A 15,899-nucleotide genomic window follows, 5' to 3' on the forward strand; every position below is an offset into this window, starting at 1 on the left:
ATAGTACGTCTCTTTGTACATTTTATACCCATATGACTTGCAAAGGGAATATCATGGGCTATGGCTAGAAGCACCAGACGGTAGGCTCTAGGCACTACCAACTGCTGTACTCTCTCACCTTCTAGCCCTCCCTCAGGGGTCCACTCTCTGTATAATAACCCTTTGTCCCAGTATACAGATTCCCCTTTCCTTTAGAATCAGGTGCCTCCCTAGCTACCTGCCTCAGACCTTGCAATGTAGGGTCTGAGAGCTCAACTTTCTCCTTGTAACCCTTCCCAGCAATCCTTCCACAGGAGGTCTGGCATATTCTGACAGTGGTGCCTCACTGTCAGCCTGGGTACTACTACTCACCTCTACCTTTGCAGTCACTCGGTCCAAGGGACCATCAGTACTCCCAAGCAGCTGTGGCTCACATTCAGTCTCACTGCTACAGAGTAGCTCCCTCCCTGAAGTAACCACCTCACCAATCCTGGCTGCAAGCATGCAGTCCGTCTGGGTCTCCCCAGGCTACCAGACCCACATGCTTGTCTCCTAGCCTGACTGCGTGTAACTGCATAAGCACATGGTACTGCCTCATCCAAATCCTTCCCTCTTTGGACATCTGCAGGATGGTAGTTTAGTAACCCTGTTGTTTCAAGACAACCTACTATTGGCATTTTGTCTTTCCCACTTACTGGCTCCCTCACCCTTCATTCCCCACCTTGCCTCCATGGACGCATGTATGCCACATGGTCCCACTGGTTGCATTCAAAACATTTAACCCTAGCTCCAAGATATGAAACTGGACTAGTGGCTTCCTCTGCTACTGCCAGATTCTGTTGGGGTGGTGACCTGACATCCACTCACCCACCTATGGAAATAAGTGCTCAATTCAGCAACATATTCACACATACTTTCATCTGCCTTGCGTCTATGCTCACAAAACTGTTTCAGGTGTTAGCTTAAAAAAAATCTAATAGATAATTTTTTACAGCAGTATAATCAAAACATGCAACATCAGACATTTTAGACAACAACGTTACAGCTTTACTGTGGAGTAAGGGGGTCAGGAACCATACCCAGAGTCTTTGGTCAACACCATATTGCTTGCATACCCTCTCAAACATATGAATGAAACTATCAAAATTACCCCCTCATTAAACTGCGGAAGAAATTTACTGACCTTTTGTGCTTCTGGGGTCCACTTACTCCCTTCCCCATTACCTCCATGACTTTGGCGAAGAGTCAGCATTTCTCTCTCATGCCTCCTCTGCCTCTCCTTTTACTCAGCTTCTGTCTCCAAATGCCTGCTCTCCAACTCAAGTCTCTTTAGCTCCAGATGGATTTTTAAGTCCTCTGCAGAAAGGTTGAGCTGTCCATTCTCCGAGGGTATTACATCTCCAATGCCAGTCCGATTGTCCTCCTGGTTGCTGTTTTCTGATGCAGCTATAACCAAGGCTGCAATCAGGTCTGCCTTAGTCAGGTTTCCATGCACCAGTCCCCTAGCCTGGCACATCTCTGCCAGCTGGCTCCTTGTCAGCTTTCCATACTCCTCTGCTGACATGCTGCCTGCTCACCCTGACTAACTAAGCTAACAAAATAAAATAATTGTGATCTGAACTCTGAGTATTCACTGCGTGGCTGATTTAGAGTACAAAACACCTTTAAAGCTCACTGTACACAAGCTACAGGAATTCACTCTACCCGCACCACTACAAGCCAGTTAGTATTTCCCAACCAATTAATATGTGGTGTGGATATCCCACCTCTGCCAAACAATGAATATGTGGTGTGGATATCCCACTGCTGCCAACCAATTAATATGTGACATCCATGCCCTGGCCCAGCAATCAAGGAGCCTCAATCCTCACCACTAACACCAAAGAGAGCGTCTCATATATGAAGTAAATGATAACAAATACACACAGTAAAGTGCAATTTCCCTTAAGAGCACACAGAGATCACAGTCAGTCCGGAGCTGGTCGCTCCTTGCTCTCCAGGTCCCCAGTAAGACTCCCCACTGACACAGCTATAGGGTCTAGATCTCAGCCTAGCTGGGCAAGCTAAAACCTCCAGCACCCTCTCTGTTCAACCAGTGCTTCATGTCCCTGCCCAAGTAGTTCACACACACACACACACACACACACACACACACACACACACACACACACACACACACACACACACACACACACACACACACTTTGAGAAGAGTTTATACAACCACACAGACACTCCTGGGAAAGGCTGGCCAGGTTCTCCAGCTGTGCCGCTATTACCCAGACTATACGGCAGTATCACCTGCCATCACCCAGCTAATATTTATCAGCTACTCAAAGGCCCTTAAAAGGGAATCCAATTATTACTGTGCAATATTATTATCCAATTGGTAGTATAACTAAACAGTCAAGGCTTATTAGAGTGACTTGGTACAGTAATCACTATAAATATGCAATATACTCTAAAGCTTAAATTATCTCTACACAAAACAGCCACAGTTGAAAGGTTTTAAAATATTTAATAATAAATAATAAAAACACAAGACAAGAGTTCGGAGATCACAGGGAACTACTTAAAATAATTCAGTAGTATAGTTCTGACATCACAGAAAAACACTTAGTCTAATCTTTCTAGTTCCTAGCTATTTCTAAAAGAAAACACACTTCTAAGATAACTTACATAAGAAAACAGCCAGAGTGCTGATGAGTTGGATATTCAAGACAAAAATGCTTATTCCTCTCTGGTTCTCTGTTTAAATTGAAATTGCAGTTCTGATTCACATTACATCATTCTTCAAACTGAAGTTCCCAGGCTACACATTACATCATTCTTCACACTTCCCTGGGTTCCCAGGCTAACAGAAACTGCATTTATATTCTTAAAATCTCCTTTTGTTATCTTGCAGCTGGTCAGGAAGCAGAGCAATAAAAATACATTTGCATGTTTACATCTAGCAACTTAACGCTTGGTTAAAACAATACAAAGAATTTCTTCATCTAGACCTTTCGGCACCACTGTCTACATCAAAGGGTCACAACATGTAACACTATTTCTTTAATTTTAAGACAACAAGCATGTAGTTTACATTCATATTTACAAATGATGGAATTATATGCAAAATTCTATCTGGCTAGGCTGGCAGCCTTCGTCTATCTTCACCCACTCTTCACAACTGCATTATATGCAGCCAGACATGAACGATTCCCTCCTGAATTAAGGCATGTTCAGTAATATGACCAGGTCTTCTTATGCACTAGTGGGGGTAACTCATGATGAGGAAAAGACTTTGTTTTAGAAGCTGAAATGGTTGAAGTGAATGTGTCTGACTGTCCATCAGGGAGAGCTGGCAGACACAGTGAAAACATGTTGGCTCAATATCAATGACAGTGCCCAATAAAATACAGAAACTCAGGCACTAGGTGGCTTAACGACTGTCAAAAATGCTGTCACCAGCAATGAAGAACTGGGCACTGACACTCATAACCTTAGTCAGAGGTGATGCAGCCAACTACTGGGCAACTGCCATCAAAGCTGAAGTCCAGGAAATCACTATCTAACCCAAAACTGTTGATGCTGAGAAGGACCTCAATGGATCAGGGATTGACAAGTGTAGACATGTCAATGTCAGAAAGACATCCATCAATGCTAATCTTGTAAGAATTAACGGTTCCCTATTACGAGAGCGAAAGTCCGTTTAAGCTAATTCGTAAATGTCGACACGCATTGCACGAACAGGCATTACAGCGAACGTCCAAAACCGCAAATTTGGAAATGTCGAATTACCATGGTTGGCCCGTCTGTGGTATAGCTCCATAAGGTAAGTGTGCTATAGTTATGGATCTTAGGGTTAGGGTGCAGGTTAAGGTAAGTGCATAGATAGTTAATGTATGTAAGATTTAGTGTAGGGTTAGGAGTAGGGTTTTGGTAAATGTATGTATGTGGATTATTTATTTTGTTTGTTTATATTTTCATAGGGGAAGTGTGCGGTAGTTAAGGACCTTAGGGTTAGGGAAGGGTTAAGGATAGTTGTATATGTGGGGTTTAGTGTAAGGTTTTGGTGCTTTACTTTAGGGTTAGAAGTAGGGTTTGGTTAGTGTATGTATGTGGTTTATTTATTTTGTTTGGGTAGGTAGTATGTAGCGGGTGGTGGGGTTGGCCAACTATGACAGTTTGAGATTTATAATTTCGCGGTTTAGTGCATTCGGTATTCACGCTGTTTGCACAATTCGTGTCGGTGTTTTGGTATTCGCTCAAAAGGAGATTTGCTCAAAAGGACTTCTGCTCTGGTTTAGACCCGAATTAACACATGATGAAGAAAGACCACCAAACCTTGATTCAAAATGTACAGTGGCAAAGAAGAGGGTTCTAATTCTGGATGAATAAAGATCCCTGCACATTTCTGCTGCACCAGATAACAGCCTAGTTTAGACTGACATTTAAAGGAGGGGGGTGCATCAGTATCAGTGGTCTTGCTATCAAAGACTTTTGCAATGAAATATTCATGCCAAGAGGTGATTCAGAAACTACAGAACCAACTGACGATGCAGCACCATTTTCAGAGGGGAAGCCTATTTCTCAGTGTCATATGGAATAGATGAAGTAGAACTTGCAACTACTTCTATATGAACTTTCTTTAGATGTGGTTCCATGCCCTCATGATGTGCAAAAAAACAAATAGTGAATTCTCTTAAAATGATTTTTAAGACTTGGTTACTTTCACTGAAGAGGGCTTCAAAGCAACAACTCTCAAAGCCGAGTACTTAAAAAGCTCTGAAGACAATACCTCTGGCACAGATGAAACTGAAGCAAAATTCTGAAATGGAAGTCAGTGTGGAGTATCTGTTAACTTACAACTGTCCTTTCAAGTTTCTAAGGACTCCTTCAACAGATAAAGTTTAAGCTTTTTTCCCTGTGAAAGACTGGTGACAGAAGAACGATCTTACATTATAAAACCAATCTGGGAAGTCATCTTCACCAAGACAGAACAAGCACATGGTATATCAATCATTCAGAGGAATTTCTTCCTCACAAGACAATGGTGAAACCCACAATCTAACTGGTTTAGTTGACAACTGCATAAAACACCAAAAACAGCTAAGCAACAACAAGTTCTCTAAGCAGGAAAGAAAAAAAAAGGCACAAACAGTGTAAAAGACTAATGGGTTGTTATCAAGTATACATCTAAGAGCAAGCTAGAAAACAAGATTCCAGTTAAAAGAGTTATAGTGAGGGAGAGCAGTGATATACATTAATAGATAGAAAGAGGTGCAAAGTAATCTGGGAAATGCTGAAGTGCTGTACACTGTTAATGTATGTGGCATTAGTTCTAGGAGTTATAGAGAGTGGACACACACACACACACACACACACACACACACACACACACACACACACACACACACAGCAAGTACACTGTTATTCAAGCTCTCTTCAGTTGTACTCAGTACTCAAGATATTCTTGCTGCTCTCTATCAACTAAATAATGACTTGCTATAAATTCAGGATACTTTTTTTCTAAAACTAAACAAACACTCAGAGGAACTCTCTGGCTAATAAATTAATTATAAAAGGCCCAAATGAAAGCCAGAGGCAGACTGTTGTGGCTTTAGAAAATCAAGAATGTCATCAACTCGTTTTAGACAAAGTGCTTCAGTCTGACATAGGTAAGAATTACAAAAACAAAATAATGCAGAAAAAATATCCCTTTCCTCTATCAATCCAAATTCCACTGTGCTAAAAAAAACTTCTTGGCAAATTCAAAACATCTCTTTTGCCCTCACTTTTACCTTAAGTCAGAGGAGCTTCATAAGCTCACTGTCACACATGTAAGAGCCAATATTGTCTGTCTTGACACTTTCAGAAATAACTTGTAATTCTAACTAAAAGCAGTGAACTCAGACAACACTTGCTGTTACATTTCGACAGGACCCTCTTCAGTGGCTCTCCTACCTGCATCATATCAGCCCATTCAATCACTGGGTTGCAGACAAGCATCCCCAAGGTAGGTTAGACCCTAAAGCCCCATTAGGTCTTTCTTGGGTAACATGTTTGACCCATTCATTTCTCAGTGATGAGAGTCAGGCAGTAGGGGGGCAGGTTAGCTTGCTGGTCCTGTGGAGAGGCCTATTTATTGCCTTGGAGCCCCCTCTCCCTCAAGAACTGCTAGCAGAGCTTCACTGCATGCTGCCTGCTGTGATGAGTGTGCCTTCACAAAAGTAGCTTTGCTGTTTGTGCACTTGTACAATGATAGTGTGTGCTCAGGACTTGAATTCTGCAGGGACAACATCCAGCGTTCCCTTCTAGATGTCACTGAAATGGTGAGCCAGAGTTACCTCCCCTCCCCTTGCTGAGGACAGACAAACTGAAGGGAGTCACTCACTGTTATCCCCCAGTACCTGGTTCCTACAGATCCCAAGCCACTAAATGAACTCAGGTTGTCTGTGTTACACAGTGAGCTGTTTATATATCTATGCCACAGTGCCTCACTGTTATACAATTTAAGAGGTTTTGCCCCCCCATGTAGCCCCACCAAAAAACCCTGCTATTTGCATATGCTATCTCTTAGACTGCTGTACCTGAGACTAGTCAGAATACTCTGAGAAATCAAACTCAGACTTATATTCATTACACTGGCACTTACCATTCTGTTAATCTGGGGAACATACTTATAACCTTTAAAATTTCAAAAAATGCTAATTTTACCACAAAAACTACTCTAATCAAGGACTCAGGTTCTCAACTTTTGTTATTTCTACAGGGTACCCCACGCACCACAGCAAATGTGGATTCCAATAACAACAATGCACCACCAAATTAAAAATTTCTCTTTAAAGCAGCCCCTGTCACATATGTCAAAAAGTTATTAGCTAAATTACCAAAGAAACCTATTTAGATTGTAGCTTATACCCAGCCTTCCTAAAAATGGCAGGTCCTTCTGTATCAAAGTCTTCAGGCTATATTTTTACCCTTTTCCTTATCGTGGAACTGTTCATAAAAATCTACAAAAAGGCCATTTCTTTATCTAAGACTGATACCTTCCACTACAGTCACCTATTGCCCAATATCCAACCTGTACCAACTTTTTCAAGATACCTGAGAGAGCAGTCTACTCCCAGTTGATGGGTTACAGTAGAAAATACAGTACGCTCAACCATTCACAGCCTGGCTTCTGAAATGGGTTCAGTAAGTTAACTGCCATGACAGGTTACTAATTTAATTCTTTAAAGCATGAAAAAGGCTAGCCTACAGATGCTTTATCTGCACTTCATAACAGCTCTTTTAATATGGTTAATAATACAGTTTAAAAGAAAAAAAGCTGCTAAGATTTAACTCATCAAATGATCCCTAACCAGGTGCATTATTTGTATAAAGATCAGAATATTAATAGTTTGTGTTAATCCCTCCATATGTAATTCCGCTAATTTTATATTGACAGTGCTACCAGTCTATGTTTTGGGTAGCATACAGTTTTCTCTTTTTAGTAAGCATCTCTCAGTAGGACTGAGTAGTATTCAAACCACCTTATATAGAAACAACTGAGTTTTCCTAAGGTTAGAAACTCAGCTGCTTCTGTTCAAAGTGTGCTTCAGCTCTTTTTTTAACTAGGTATGATAGTCATTTTAATAATGACATTTTAATAATTCAATAATTAATAAAATACTACTTTAGATAAAACATAATCCACGTTACATTACACCCACGAAAGATTCTCAAATGTCACACCCCTGACCATTAAAAGCCCTCCTAACAACATTACTCGGCAAATTCCTGTATACAGATACCTGGTAGCTTGGTTATAGCAGGCACTCACTTTTAATTGTCACACTGAAGTAACTACACTCACAAGAGTCTTTCTACAGTCCAGATCTTACTCCCTGTGTTAGAAAGCAAAGAGGGAATGGAAATGAGCAATGGCTCTGTACCATTTTCTTACAGCAACACACATCCCAAGAGTACTTGACTGCCTTGTGGACAGGCTCAGTAGGTCTCTCCTCATGCCTCACGAGTTGTCCCTCAACCCAGTGGTGATCTAACAAATTTTCGTTCACTGGAGCACCCCTTGATGTGATCTTTTTGTCTTCCCCGTAAAAGAACAATTGCAACCAATGCTTTGCCATGATTCCCCCACAGGGACAGTCAACAAGAGATGTTCTGTCCCAGCAATGGCCTTCTCGGTTTTTATACGCTTCTCTCCCTTCCCCGATACCCAAATCTCTATAGAAAGCAATGTTGTGCAAGATAACTGCATTGGAGTTCTGATCCCACCCTCGTATCTAAAACCTAGTCTTAAAAACACTGGCCAAATCTCTCTTTGAACCAGCATCCCAAGTGCAGCTAAAGTCTCTCTTTTGGCAAACTATCCTTTTAGTAGCCATTACATGCATCAGAAGAATTTCTGAACTCCACATTTTGCCTTCATCTGCTCCTTACCTATTTTTTCTCAAGGAAAGGATATCCTGAAGACGAATTAATCCTTTTTTTCCCAAAGTGGCTTCTGAATTAAATATTCCATAATGTATTAATTGACCAGTGTTCTTGCCTAATTATGCAAGTAAAGGAGAATACATCCTACATACCATAGACATACACAGGCAAATTGCCTTTTTACCTTCACAGAACAAAGTCATTTAGAAAGGTTCATCACCAGTTTGTTTCCTTTATTCCTAACAAACTTGGGTAAAAAGTATCAAAGGTTTCTCTTTCCAGATGGCTATCACATGACATTCCCTTTACTTATGCAAGGGCCCTCGATATCCCTGCTTCTGCGTCCATTCAAGAGGCCACCTCTACCACAGCTGCCCTTTCCAGAAGGTGAGTCAAACTGCTGATGTTTTGACTTCCTGAACCACAGTGAAAGAGGTCCTTTTTGATTCCAACTGTACGATATCTGAGGAACCTCAAATTTGATGCCAGATCAGATGGATTGAATGAATAGGATAAAGAAATTCATATACAAACACTGGTAGCATGAGAAAACAGAGAAGGGACAGGGATCATTTGGCAGGAAAAAATAGAAGGAAGACTGCTGAGGACAGCAGATGCATATGCCTCAACGTAAACTGGAGAAGAGGGGATTCTCTAATGGATTCTTTAAAGCTTGTGATGCTACAGAAGGAAGAACAGACTTTATGCTGACAGGGGGATTATAATGCAATAGAAGACAAAACCATACATAAGTTTGGCAAAAGAGAATTCAACAAATACAGACAAGACCTTGTGTCTCACAGGAATAAAGCTCTAACCAAAATGACAAGTTTCACTGGGGGTTTCAGTTGCTAGAAGGGCCAGGTGGGGTGCGGTGACAGGGAGAGTCCGATGTCAGCTCTCCTATCTCAGACTGAAGGTAGCTAGATGCAATGCATTGTTGTCCCCACTACTAACTCCATCTCCCTTGCTAGAGACAATGATAAACTAGTGTCCTGCATCTTTTTAGATCTCTCCAAAGCCTTTGACACTGTCTCTCACCCCATCCTCCTCTCCAAACTCTCTCAACTCAACTTCTCCTCAACAACTATCTCTTGGTTTAATAGCTATCTCACAAACAAACTGCAATCTGTAAACTGGCTCTCTGCTCTTTCTCCTTTTCTCCCCATCAAAATGGGCATCCCTCAAGGCACTATTTTAGGCCCCCTCCTTTTTAACATTTTTTTACTAACCAACTTCACATATCCTCTTCTCAGTCTTCCCTCATACAATACGCACATGACTCCACCATAATTTCGATCGCTGACAGCCCCATTGACCTGCTAAATCTGACACAAACATCTTTCTTCCGCACCAAAACATGGCTTACTAACAATCAACTCATACTAAACCCTAAAAAGGCAAAACAACTTCTCATCCTCCCAAAAACCCTTTACCATCTTAAATCCTCATTCACCATCTCTTCCCTCAACAACACTATGATCACAGCTGAATCCCACACTAAACTGCTTGCAGTAATAGTGGAAGATAAACTAAACTTTTACCTTTATGTACTTAACTGCATCAAGAAAACCCACTAAAAGCTTGGTTTACTCTATAGAAACAAAAGGTTCCTCACACCCAACTCCAGCATCTCACTAGCCCATGCTTACTTCCTCCCCAACCTCTTCTACAGCTCTCAAATTTTAACCAACTTACAGTCCTCACTACTTTCCAAACTTTAAACCACTTATAACAAAGTTGCTAGAATTGCAGCCAATCTGCCCTCAAGATCACATCACTGTCACACTCTCCAGACACTCAGCTGGCTAGAGTTTCCTAACCAACTCTAATTTACCCAACTTCTCATTATCCACACTATTTTGAATAAGACCTCTTCTTGCCCTAGCATTTCCTCACGTGTCTCCCCCTTTAAGTAAAATAGACTTTTTCTCAGATGGACTAGCCCAGTTAACAAATGTGAAATAATTAACTGTAAACATAAATGTAAATGTCTGCATAAGTATTTGTGTGAGTGTATGTGTATGTGTGTGTAGACATTAAACACTTACATAACATATATTTTAGTTGAAGGACCATGGCCATGGCCAAGGTACACTTTTCTCACAGTGAGAAAATAGGGTGTTCCACATTTTGATTGATTGTCACATAGTGCTATGGTCTGTGTTCCACAGTAGCCTCTTAACCCTATGGGTTAGAAAAAAGAAGGTATGTACTCACCATAACGTTCCATCTGAGTAGTTATACTTCATTTTTCTGCAACCTGTGGGTATCCGGATCCGTATCAGATCCGAGCCGGCAACTTATTCCTAGCATCTGCTCCAAGCTCCGAGCTCCTCCCCTTACCCATAATGCTCCTTCCATGCCCTCGTGGTGATGAGGTCCACCAAGGGGTCTGCTGGAGGGGACACCCAGAAAGTAGATGAGCCAGTGCCAAAGGCCGAAGCACGGATCGGGGAAGGAGAGATGGGGCGGAAAAGAAGCATGGAGGTCGCCCCTCCAGAGGGAGAGGGACATGGCAAGACTCCCATCTGAATTTGGGTCTGAATAAATCTCTGCATCATCCTGTCCATATCCATGTCTGATAGGCTCTGAGTCGACCTCAAAGAGGCCACCGACTCGGATCTGGCTGGTCTGTGCAGTGGGGAGGAGGGCCTCGGATCCGAATGTTCCAATTGTTCCGGTGAGAAATGAGGAGACCGGAGCCATGGAGAAACAGGCCTCATGGTCTTAGATGGGGGTCTGAGAAAGAGCTCCCTGTCTGGGGACCTCTTATGATGCCTGTCCTTCTTTTTCTCCATTTCTTCTCTGCGCCTTTCCTTTTCCTTCTCTTTTTCTTTTTCCTTATCTTTGTCAGACTCGCTGATTGAAGATCTGTCCTTTGAAGACCCATCGGCAGACGAAGAGAGAGGTTGAGTCCCTGTCTGGGTGGAGGGTGGTGCACTAGTGACCGAGGCCGAGGCAGATTCCAGCATGGCAGCAGGGAGAAGGCCTTTGGCAACTAGCTTGGCCTTACGATCCATAAGGGCCCTAGGGTTGAAACCTGAACAGACAGCACAATGAGTGGACAAATGTGCCACTCCTAAGCATATCACACACAGAGTGTGACCATCGGCCGGGGAAAGCTTATGGCCACACTCTGTACATTTTTTGAACACAGGCTTTGGCTGCTCAGCCATAGTCCTGCACTCCAAGGTACAAGCACTACCTTACCAAAAACCACACACACACACACAGGTAGGGGAAGGGTAGGCCTAACTATTACTCTATACAAAAAACTTTTTTTTTTTTTACACCAACGGCCAAACGCGATACTTCAGAAGAGGAGGAAGGGAAATCCTAGTCAATCACACCTAGATATCAGCAAAAAAATTCTACTTACTATCCCTGAGCTCAGAGCAAAGGAGACCACGATGCACACTACTGGCACGGCAAACGAGATCTGAGGGAAGATAGGAGATGGTAGGGCATTATGGGTAAGGGGAAGAGCTCGGAGCTTGGAGCAGATGCTAGAAAAAAGTTGCTGGCTTGGATCCGTATACCCACATGTTGCAGATAAAATGAAGTTAACTACTTCAGATGTGCATTTTCAAAGTGATACAAGCAGGGTTTGTAAAGTGAAGGCAATCCACTAATGTCTGGTTGTTTTTTTTTTTTTTTGCATGACTGTTTGGATAAGGTCTACAAGCTGAAGATCCAAGCAGCAGGGATAGTCTGTCTCAGTATAAATGAAGCCTTCACCTCCAATGAATAGGATTTTTATAGCAACAGAAGGGCAATATTCAGATGGAAGTAGGGTGCTGAAGAACTGTACCACAGAATGAAGATAACAATTTTTGATCAGTGAGGAACTAAAACTGACACACACCTGGAAAGGGGAACAAGACAGAGGCATTTCCTTCTTGTCAAACTTATTTTTATTGGAGGATGGAACTGCCAGCTATGAAAATAACAGCTTATTTGAAAAGGATGTGAAAAACCTGTAAAACATGGAGTGAGTGTATGCTGATGACAGAACTATCAAATACCATTAATCCTGGTAGTGTTAAGAATCTTTGAGAATTTCAGGAATGAACAAGAGCCTGAATGCAATCACAAGATGAGTTGCCAACTGGCTCACTAACAGAACCCACACTGTAAAAGTCGCAGACTCCAAATCTGACCTCAAAGCAGTGACAAGTGGAGTACCACAGGGTTCCGTCCTGGGACCTCTCATGCTTGGTATCTACTTATCTGAAGTACAGGCTAACACAGAAGGCCTCTGGCTAACGAAGTTCGCAGATGACTGCAAACTAGGAGCCACAGTCAAGTCCCCAAATGATGTGGACATCCTACAGAAGGGCCTCACTGAGACAGACGCCTGGTGTCAGAGCCGTGGCCTCATGCTCAGTGCCAAAAAGTGCAGTGTCATCCCCTTTGGTAAAAACTCTGTACCCATGAACTACCACATAGGCAGCAATCTACTTAACACCGAATGCGTCATAAGAGACCTTGGGACCCAGGTGGACAGTAGTCTCTTCTTTGATAGTCACATTGACACAGTAGTCAGGAAGTCCTTCTACATGGCACATCTCATCATAAAAGGGTTCTCATCCAGGAAAAAAGAGGTCATTGTTCCCCACTACTCGTCACTCATTAGACTCACTATAGAGTACAACGCCCCTTTTGGAATGTACCTCACAAGACATCTGCGGCAGCTGGAAAGGCCACAGAAGTACCTCACAAAGAGGATTACTGGCCTCAAACAAATGACCTACACTGACCGCCTCAAAAAGCTCCAGCTTTACTCCGTACCATATTGCCTACTCCGAGGTGATCTCTGCCTAACATATAAAGCTATGTCAAACCCAGAGCTGTTGGACATGCTACACCTAAAGAAATCCCTCCAGGCTACACGCTCTAGGGAACTAAACCTTGTCACCACAATAAACAGGACACGCTGGAGGGATAGATTCCTGTCCCCGTGACTTCCTATACTCTGGAACAAGCTACCCATCTATGTCAAGCAAAGTTCTTCATTAGCACTCTTCAAGAAAAATCTTGATGAGTGGATGTGAAATAAGAAATACACCCCGGGGATCACTTCTGTGTCTCTGCTGGACAGTGGCACAGGAAAATAACTTTCTTGGGTAGCGTAAGCTGTGGTACCTTGCTGGCTAGGCTGACGTAGGCCCTTGGGCCGATAGCCTAGTACCTGCCTATGAACCTAAAAGAAAAGACAAAAAAAAGACAATGGTGACACCTTTTAGGGAGGACATAAAGGAGAAAGGTGAGGGGCTCAGATGGGTCTTGGTCCATTATGGCTCAAAGTACACTGGACTACAACTCTAGAGGACACTACAGGAAACAAGGGTAAGGAACTACAGGAAAGCAAGCATGGAAGTCAACCAACTATTTAAGTGCTGGAACAGAAAAGTAGGGGCATTTATGGGAAGGGAGAATTTAGTTAATATGATGATAAATTCAAGGGTAGGATACCTTCTAGATGAAGAAAACAGAATTACAAAGATCCAGAATGACTGCAATGAGTTCATATGGGGAAAAGGAGTTGTCAGAATAACAACGTCTAGAATAAGAGAAAAGAGAATGGGAAAAGAGAACTGCATACTTGAAAGAACATGCAAAGGTATATGGTAGCAACCAATGGATGAGCTGAAAAGAACTAGCAAACCTAGTCTGGAAAGAACTGGTGGGAAGAAGGTACACGCTGGAACAATTTACTGTTGGATATATAAAAAAGCAACAAGGCAAGCCAGAATAATAAAGGTTTTTAGAGATGCAGCCTAGCACAAAAAGTAATGGTGGGCAATATGTTTCACTAGGGTGGGGTGGGGGTGATAAGGAAGTTGTCCATATATGAGGAAGACAATATCAAGGAGGTGGGTCAGCTAAAGAAAAGTGAAATTCTAGCAAAGAAGAACAGAAGTATAGACAAAGGTATAGAAATCCCTCTGACAAAGGAAGGCAAAGACAGAAAAGAGAACCTATGAACCCAAGCCAAAGAAGAGGCCAGAGGAAGAGAAAAGAGGAGTCCACAACCACGCTGAAAGGTAAAACTAGACAGTATCAGTGACAGGAAAAAAGATTTTCAGGAGGCTTAACAAATGGTAACCTATAGAGATTACAAAAGAGTGCAAGTAGAAGGTAATACTTTTAAGAAATATGAACTGGGAAAGGAGGTTTGAAATTCTTCAGGGACAAATCAAACGGCCCATCTGAAGAGTCTAGGAAAGCAGACAGAGTTATGTAAAAGCTCCTGAGAAACCTTGACTTTAGCAATTAGATAATAAACACTACACCATTAACAATGAGCCAAATGGATGAAGGGACAACGAAAAGAAAGTGGAAATAACAAAGGATATGGAACAAACTACAGAACACTGCATAATGTACAGTGATAGCATTTCATGTAACAACAAAGGTCATGATCAGGGATACAGTGAATGAAAAAGGAAGGGAGAGAGGCATTTGGAAAACTGACAAAAAAAAAAAAAGAACCTAAGCTTAATGTGTCTTACAGCAGCCTATAAGCAAGTCAAAATGGACATTATTTAGGTATGCACATTTCTACACAGTTTTACAGATGAATGCTTCAAATCTACCTTTTCTTTTAGCACTACCAATCACAGAACTTACCTCCTGCTTAGTGAAGTTCTTAGGTCCCAGAAGATAGGGTGTGATGAAACTTTCTCCTGGTTTAATCTGGGACATAAAGCCATAGAAACAAAGGTAAAAGACCAAAAATTTCCAATGTTTTGACTCTCTGTCATTTGGCCCATCGTTCACAGGCTGCTGGGTAGGCTCAGAAGCCATAGCTGTTCCACCACTGCACCTGCTGATCTATGCAGCTGTGAATCTCAGCACTTTGCCTGACTTCAAATACTGTTCAGTAGCAGCTGTGCAGCTATTTTCTGTTCCCTAGTAACAAAGTTCCTAAGGCAAAACTTCAGCTAAAGATTTCCTTTCTTTACTTACGAATTAACAACAGTAGTAAATCCATGCCAGAATGAGTCAACTGAATCCTGATAAAGGGTTTTTGTAATCCAACCAGTACCTTAAAGTCACCCTTCCCCCCACCAAAGTCTGTTGATTACTGTATAATATTTCTTTGCGTACAGAACACTTTTTTCACTGCTGATACAGCTACTGGCTGATATACCAATAAGTCTGAAAAAGTCAAGGACTATGTGAAACTGCTCATGGCAACTGCTTTCTCCTCCTGCTATACTTTTGCTGAATAAACTTCTGACTGTATTTTTTAACCTAGGTTCTGTTGCAACACATAGATGTTTTGTTTTGGTGCAAAGTTCAGTCTGGCCATGGAGTTCCTCTTTCTTCCATATTTCCTGCTCTGTATCAAAATCTTGTCTTTGTTACGGGACCTGTAGGTATAAACACAAACACAGAGCATGTTAAAAATACTTAGTACTTTAAAAACAGGTTTTCGGGGGGAAAAAGAACAGCCAGGCAGAACTACTATTTCACAGAATCTGCTT

At 42.0% G+C, this 15,899-nt stretch overlaps 1 protein-coding gene across 3 annotated transcripts in view; it reads right to left on the reverse strand.

Moving 5' to 3' along the window:
- SLC19A1 (solute carrier family 19 member 1) overlaps positions 1 to 15,899 on the reverse strand; it is a 723,538-nt gene that overhangs the window by 688,630 nt on the left and 19,009 nt on the right. For 2 of the 3 annotated variants that reach the window (XM_044075905.1, XM_044075904.1), the window contains exon 2: positions 15,040 to 15,785. In XM_044075905.1, coding sequence (XP_043931840.1) covers positions 15,040 to 15,216 — 177 coding nt within the window. In that variant the 5' untranslated portion in view covers positions 15,217 to 15,785. Of the gene's footprint in view, positions 1 to 15,039; positions 15,786 to 15,899 lie in introns of those variants that run through there. The other variant, XM_044075908.1, reaches the window with a different exon arrangement.

Source organism: Protopterus annectens, chromosome 6.part1 (assembly GCF_019279795.1).
Source record: "Protopterus annectens isolate FY-2018-M chromosome 6.part1, PAN1.0, whole genome shotgun sequence".
NCBI classification, from domain to species: domain Eukaryota; kingdom Metazoa; phylum Chordata; order Ceratodontiformes; family Protopteridae; genus Protopterus; species Protopterus annectens.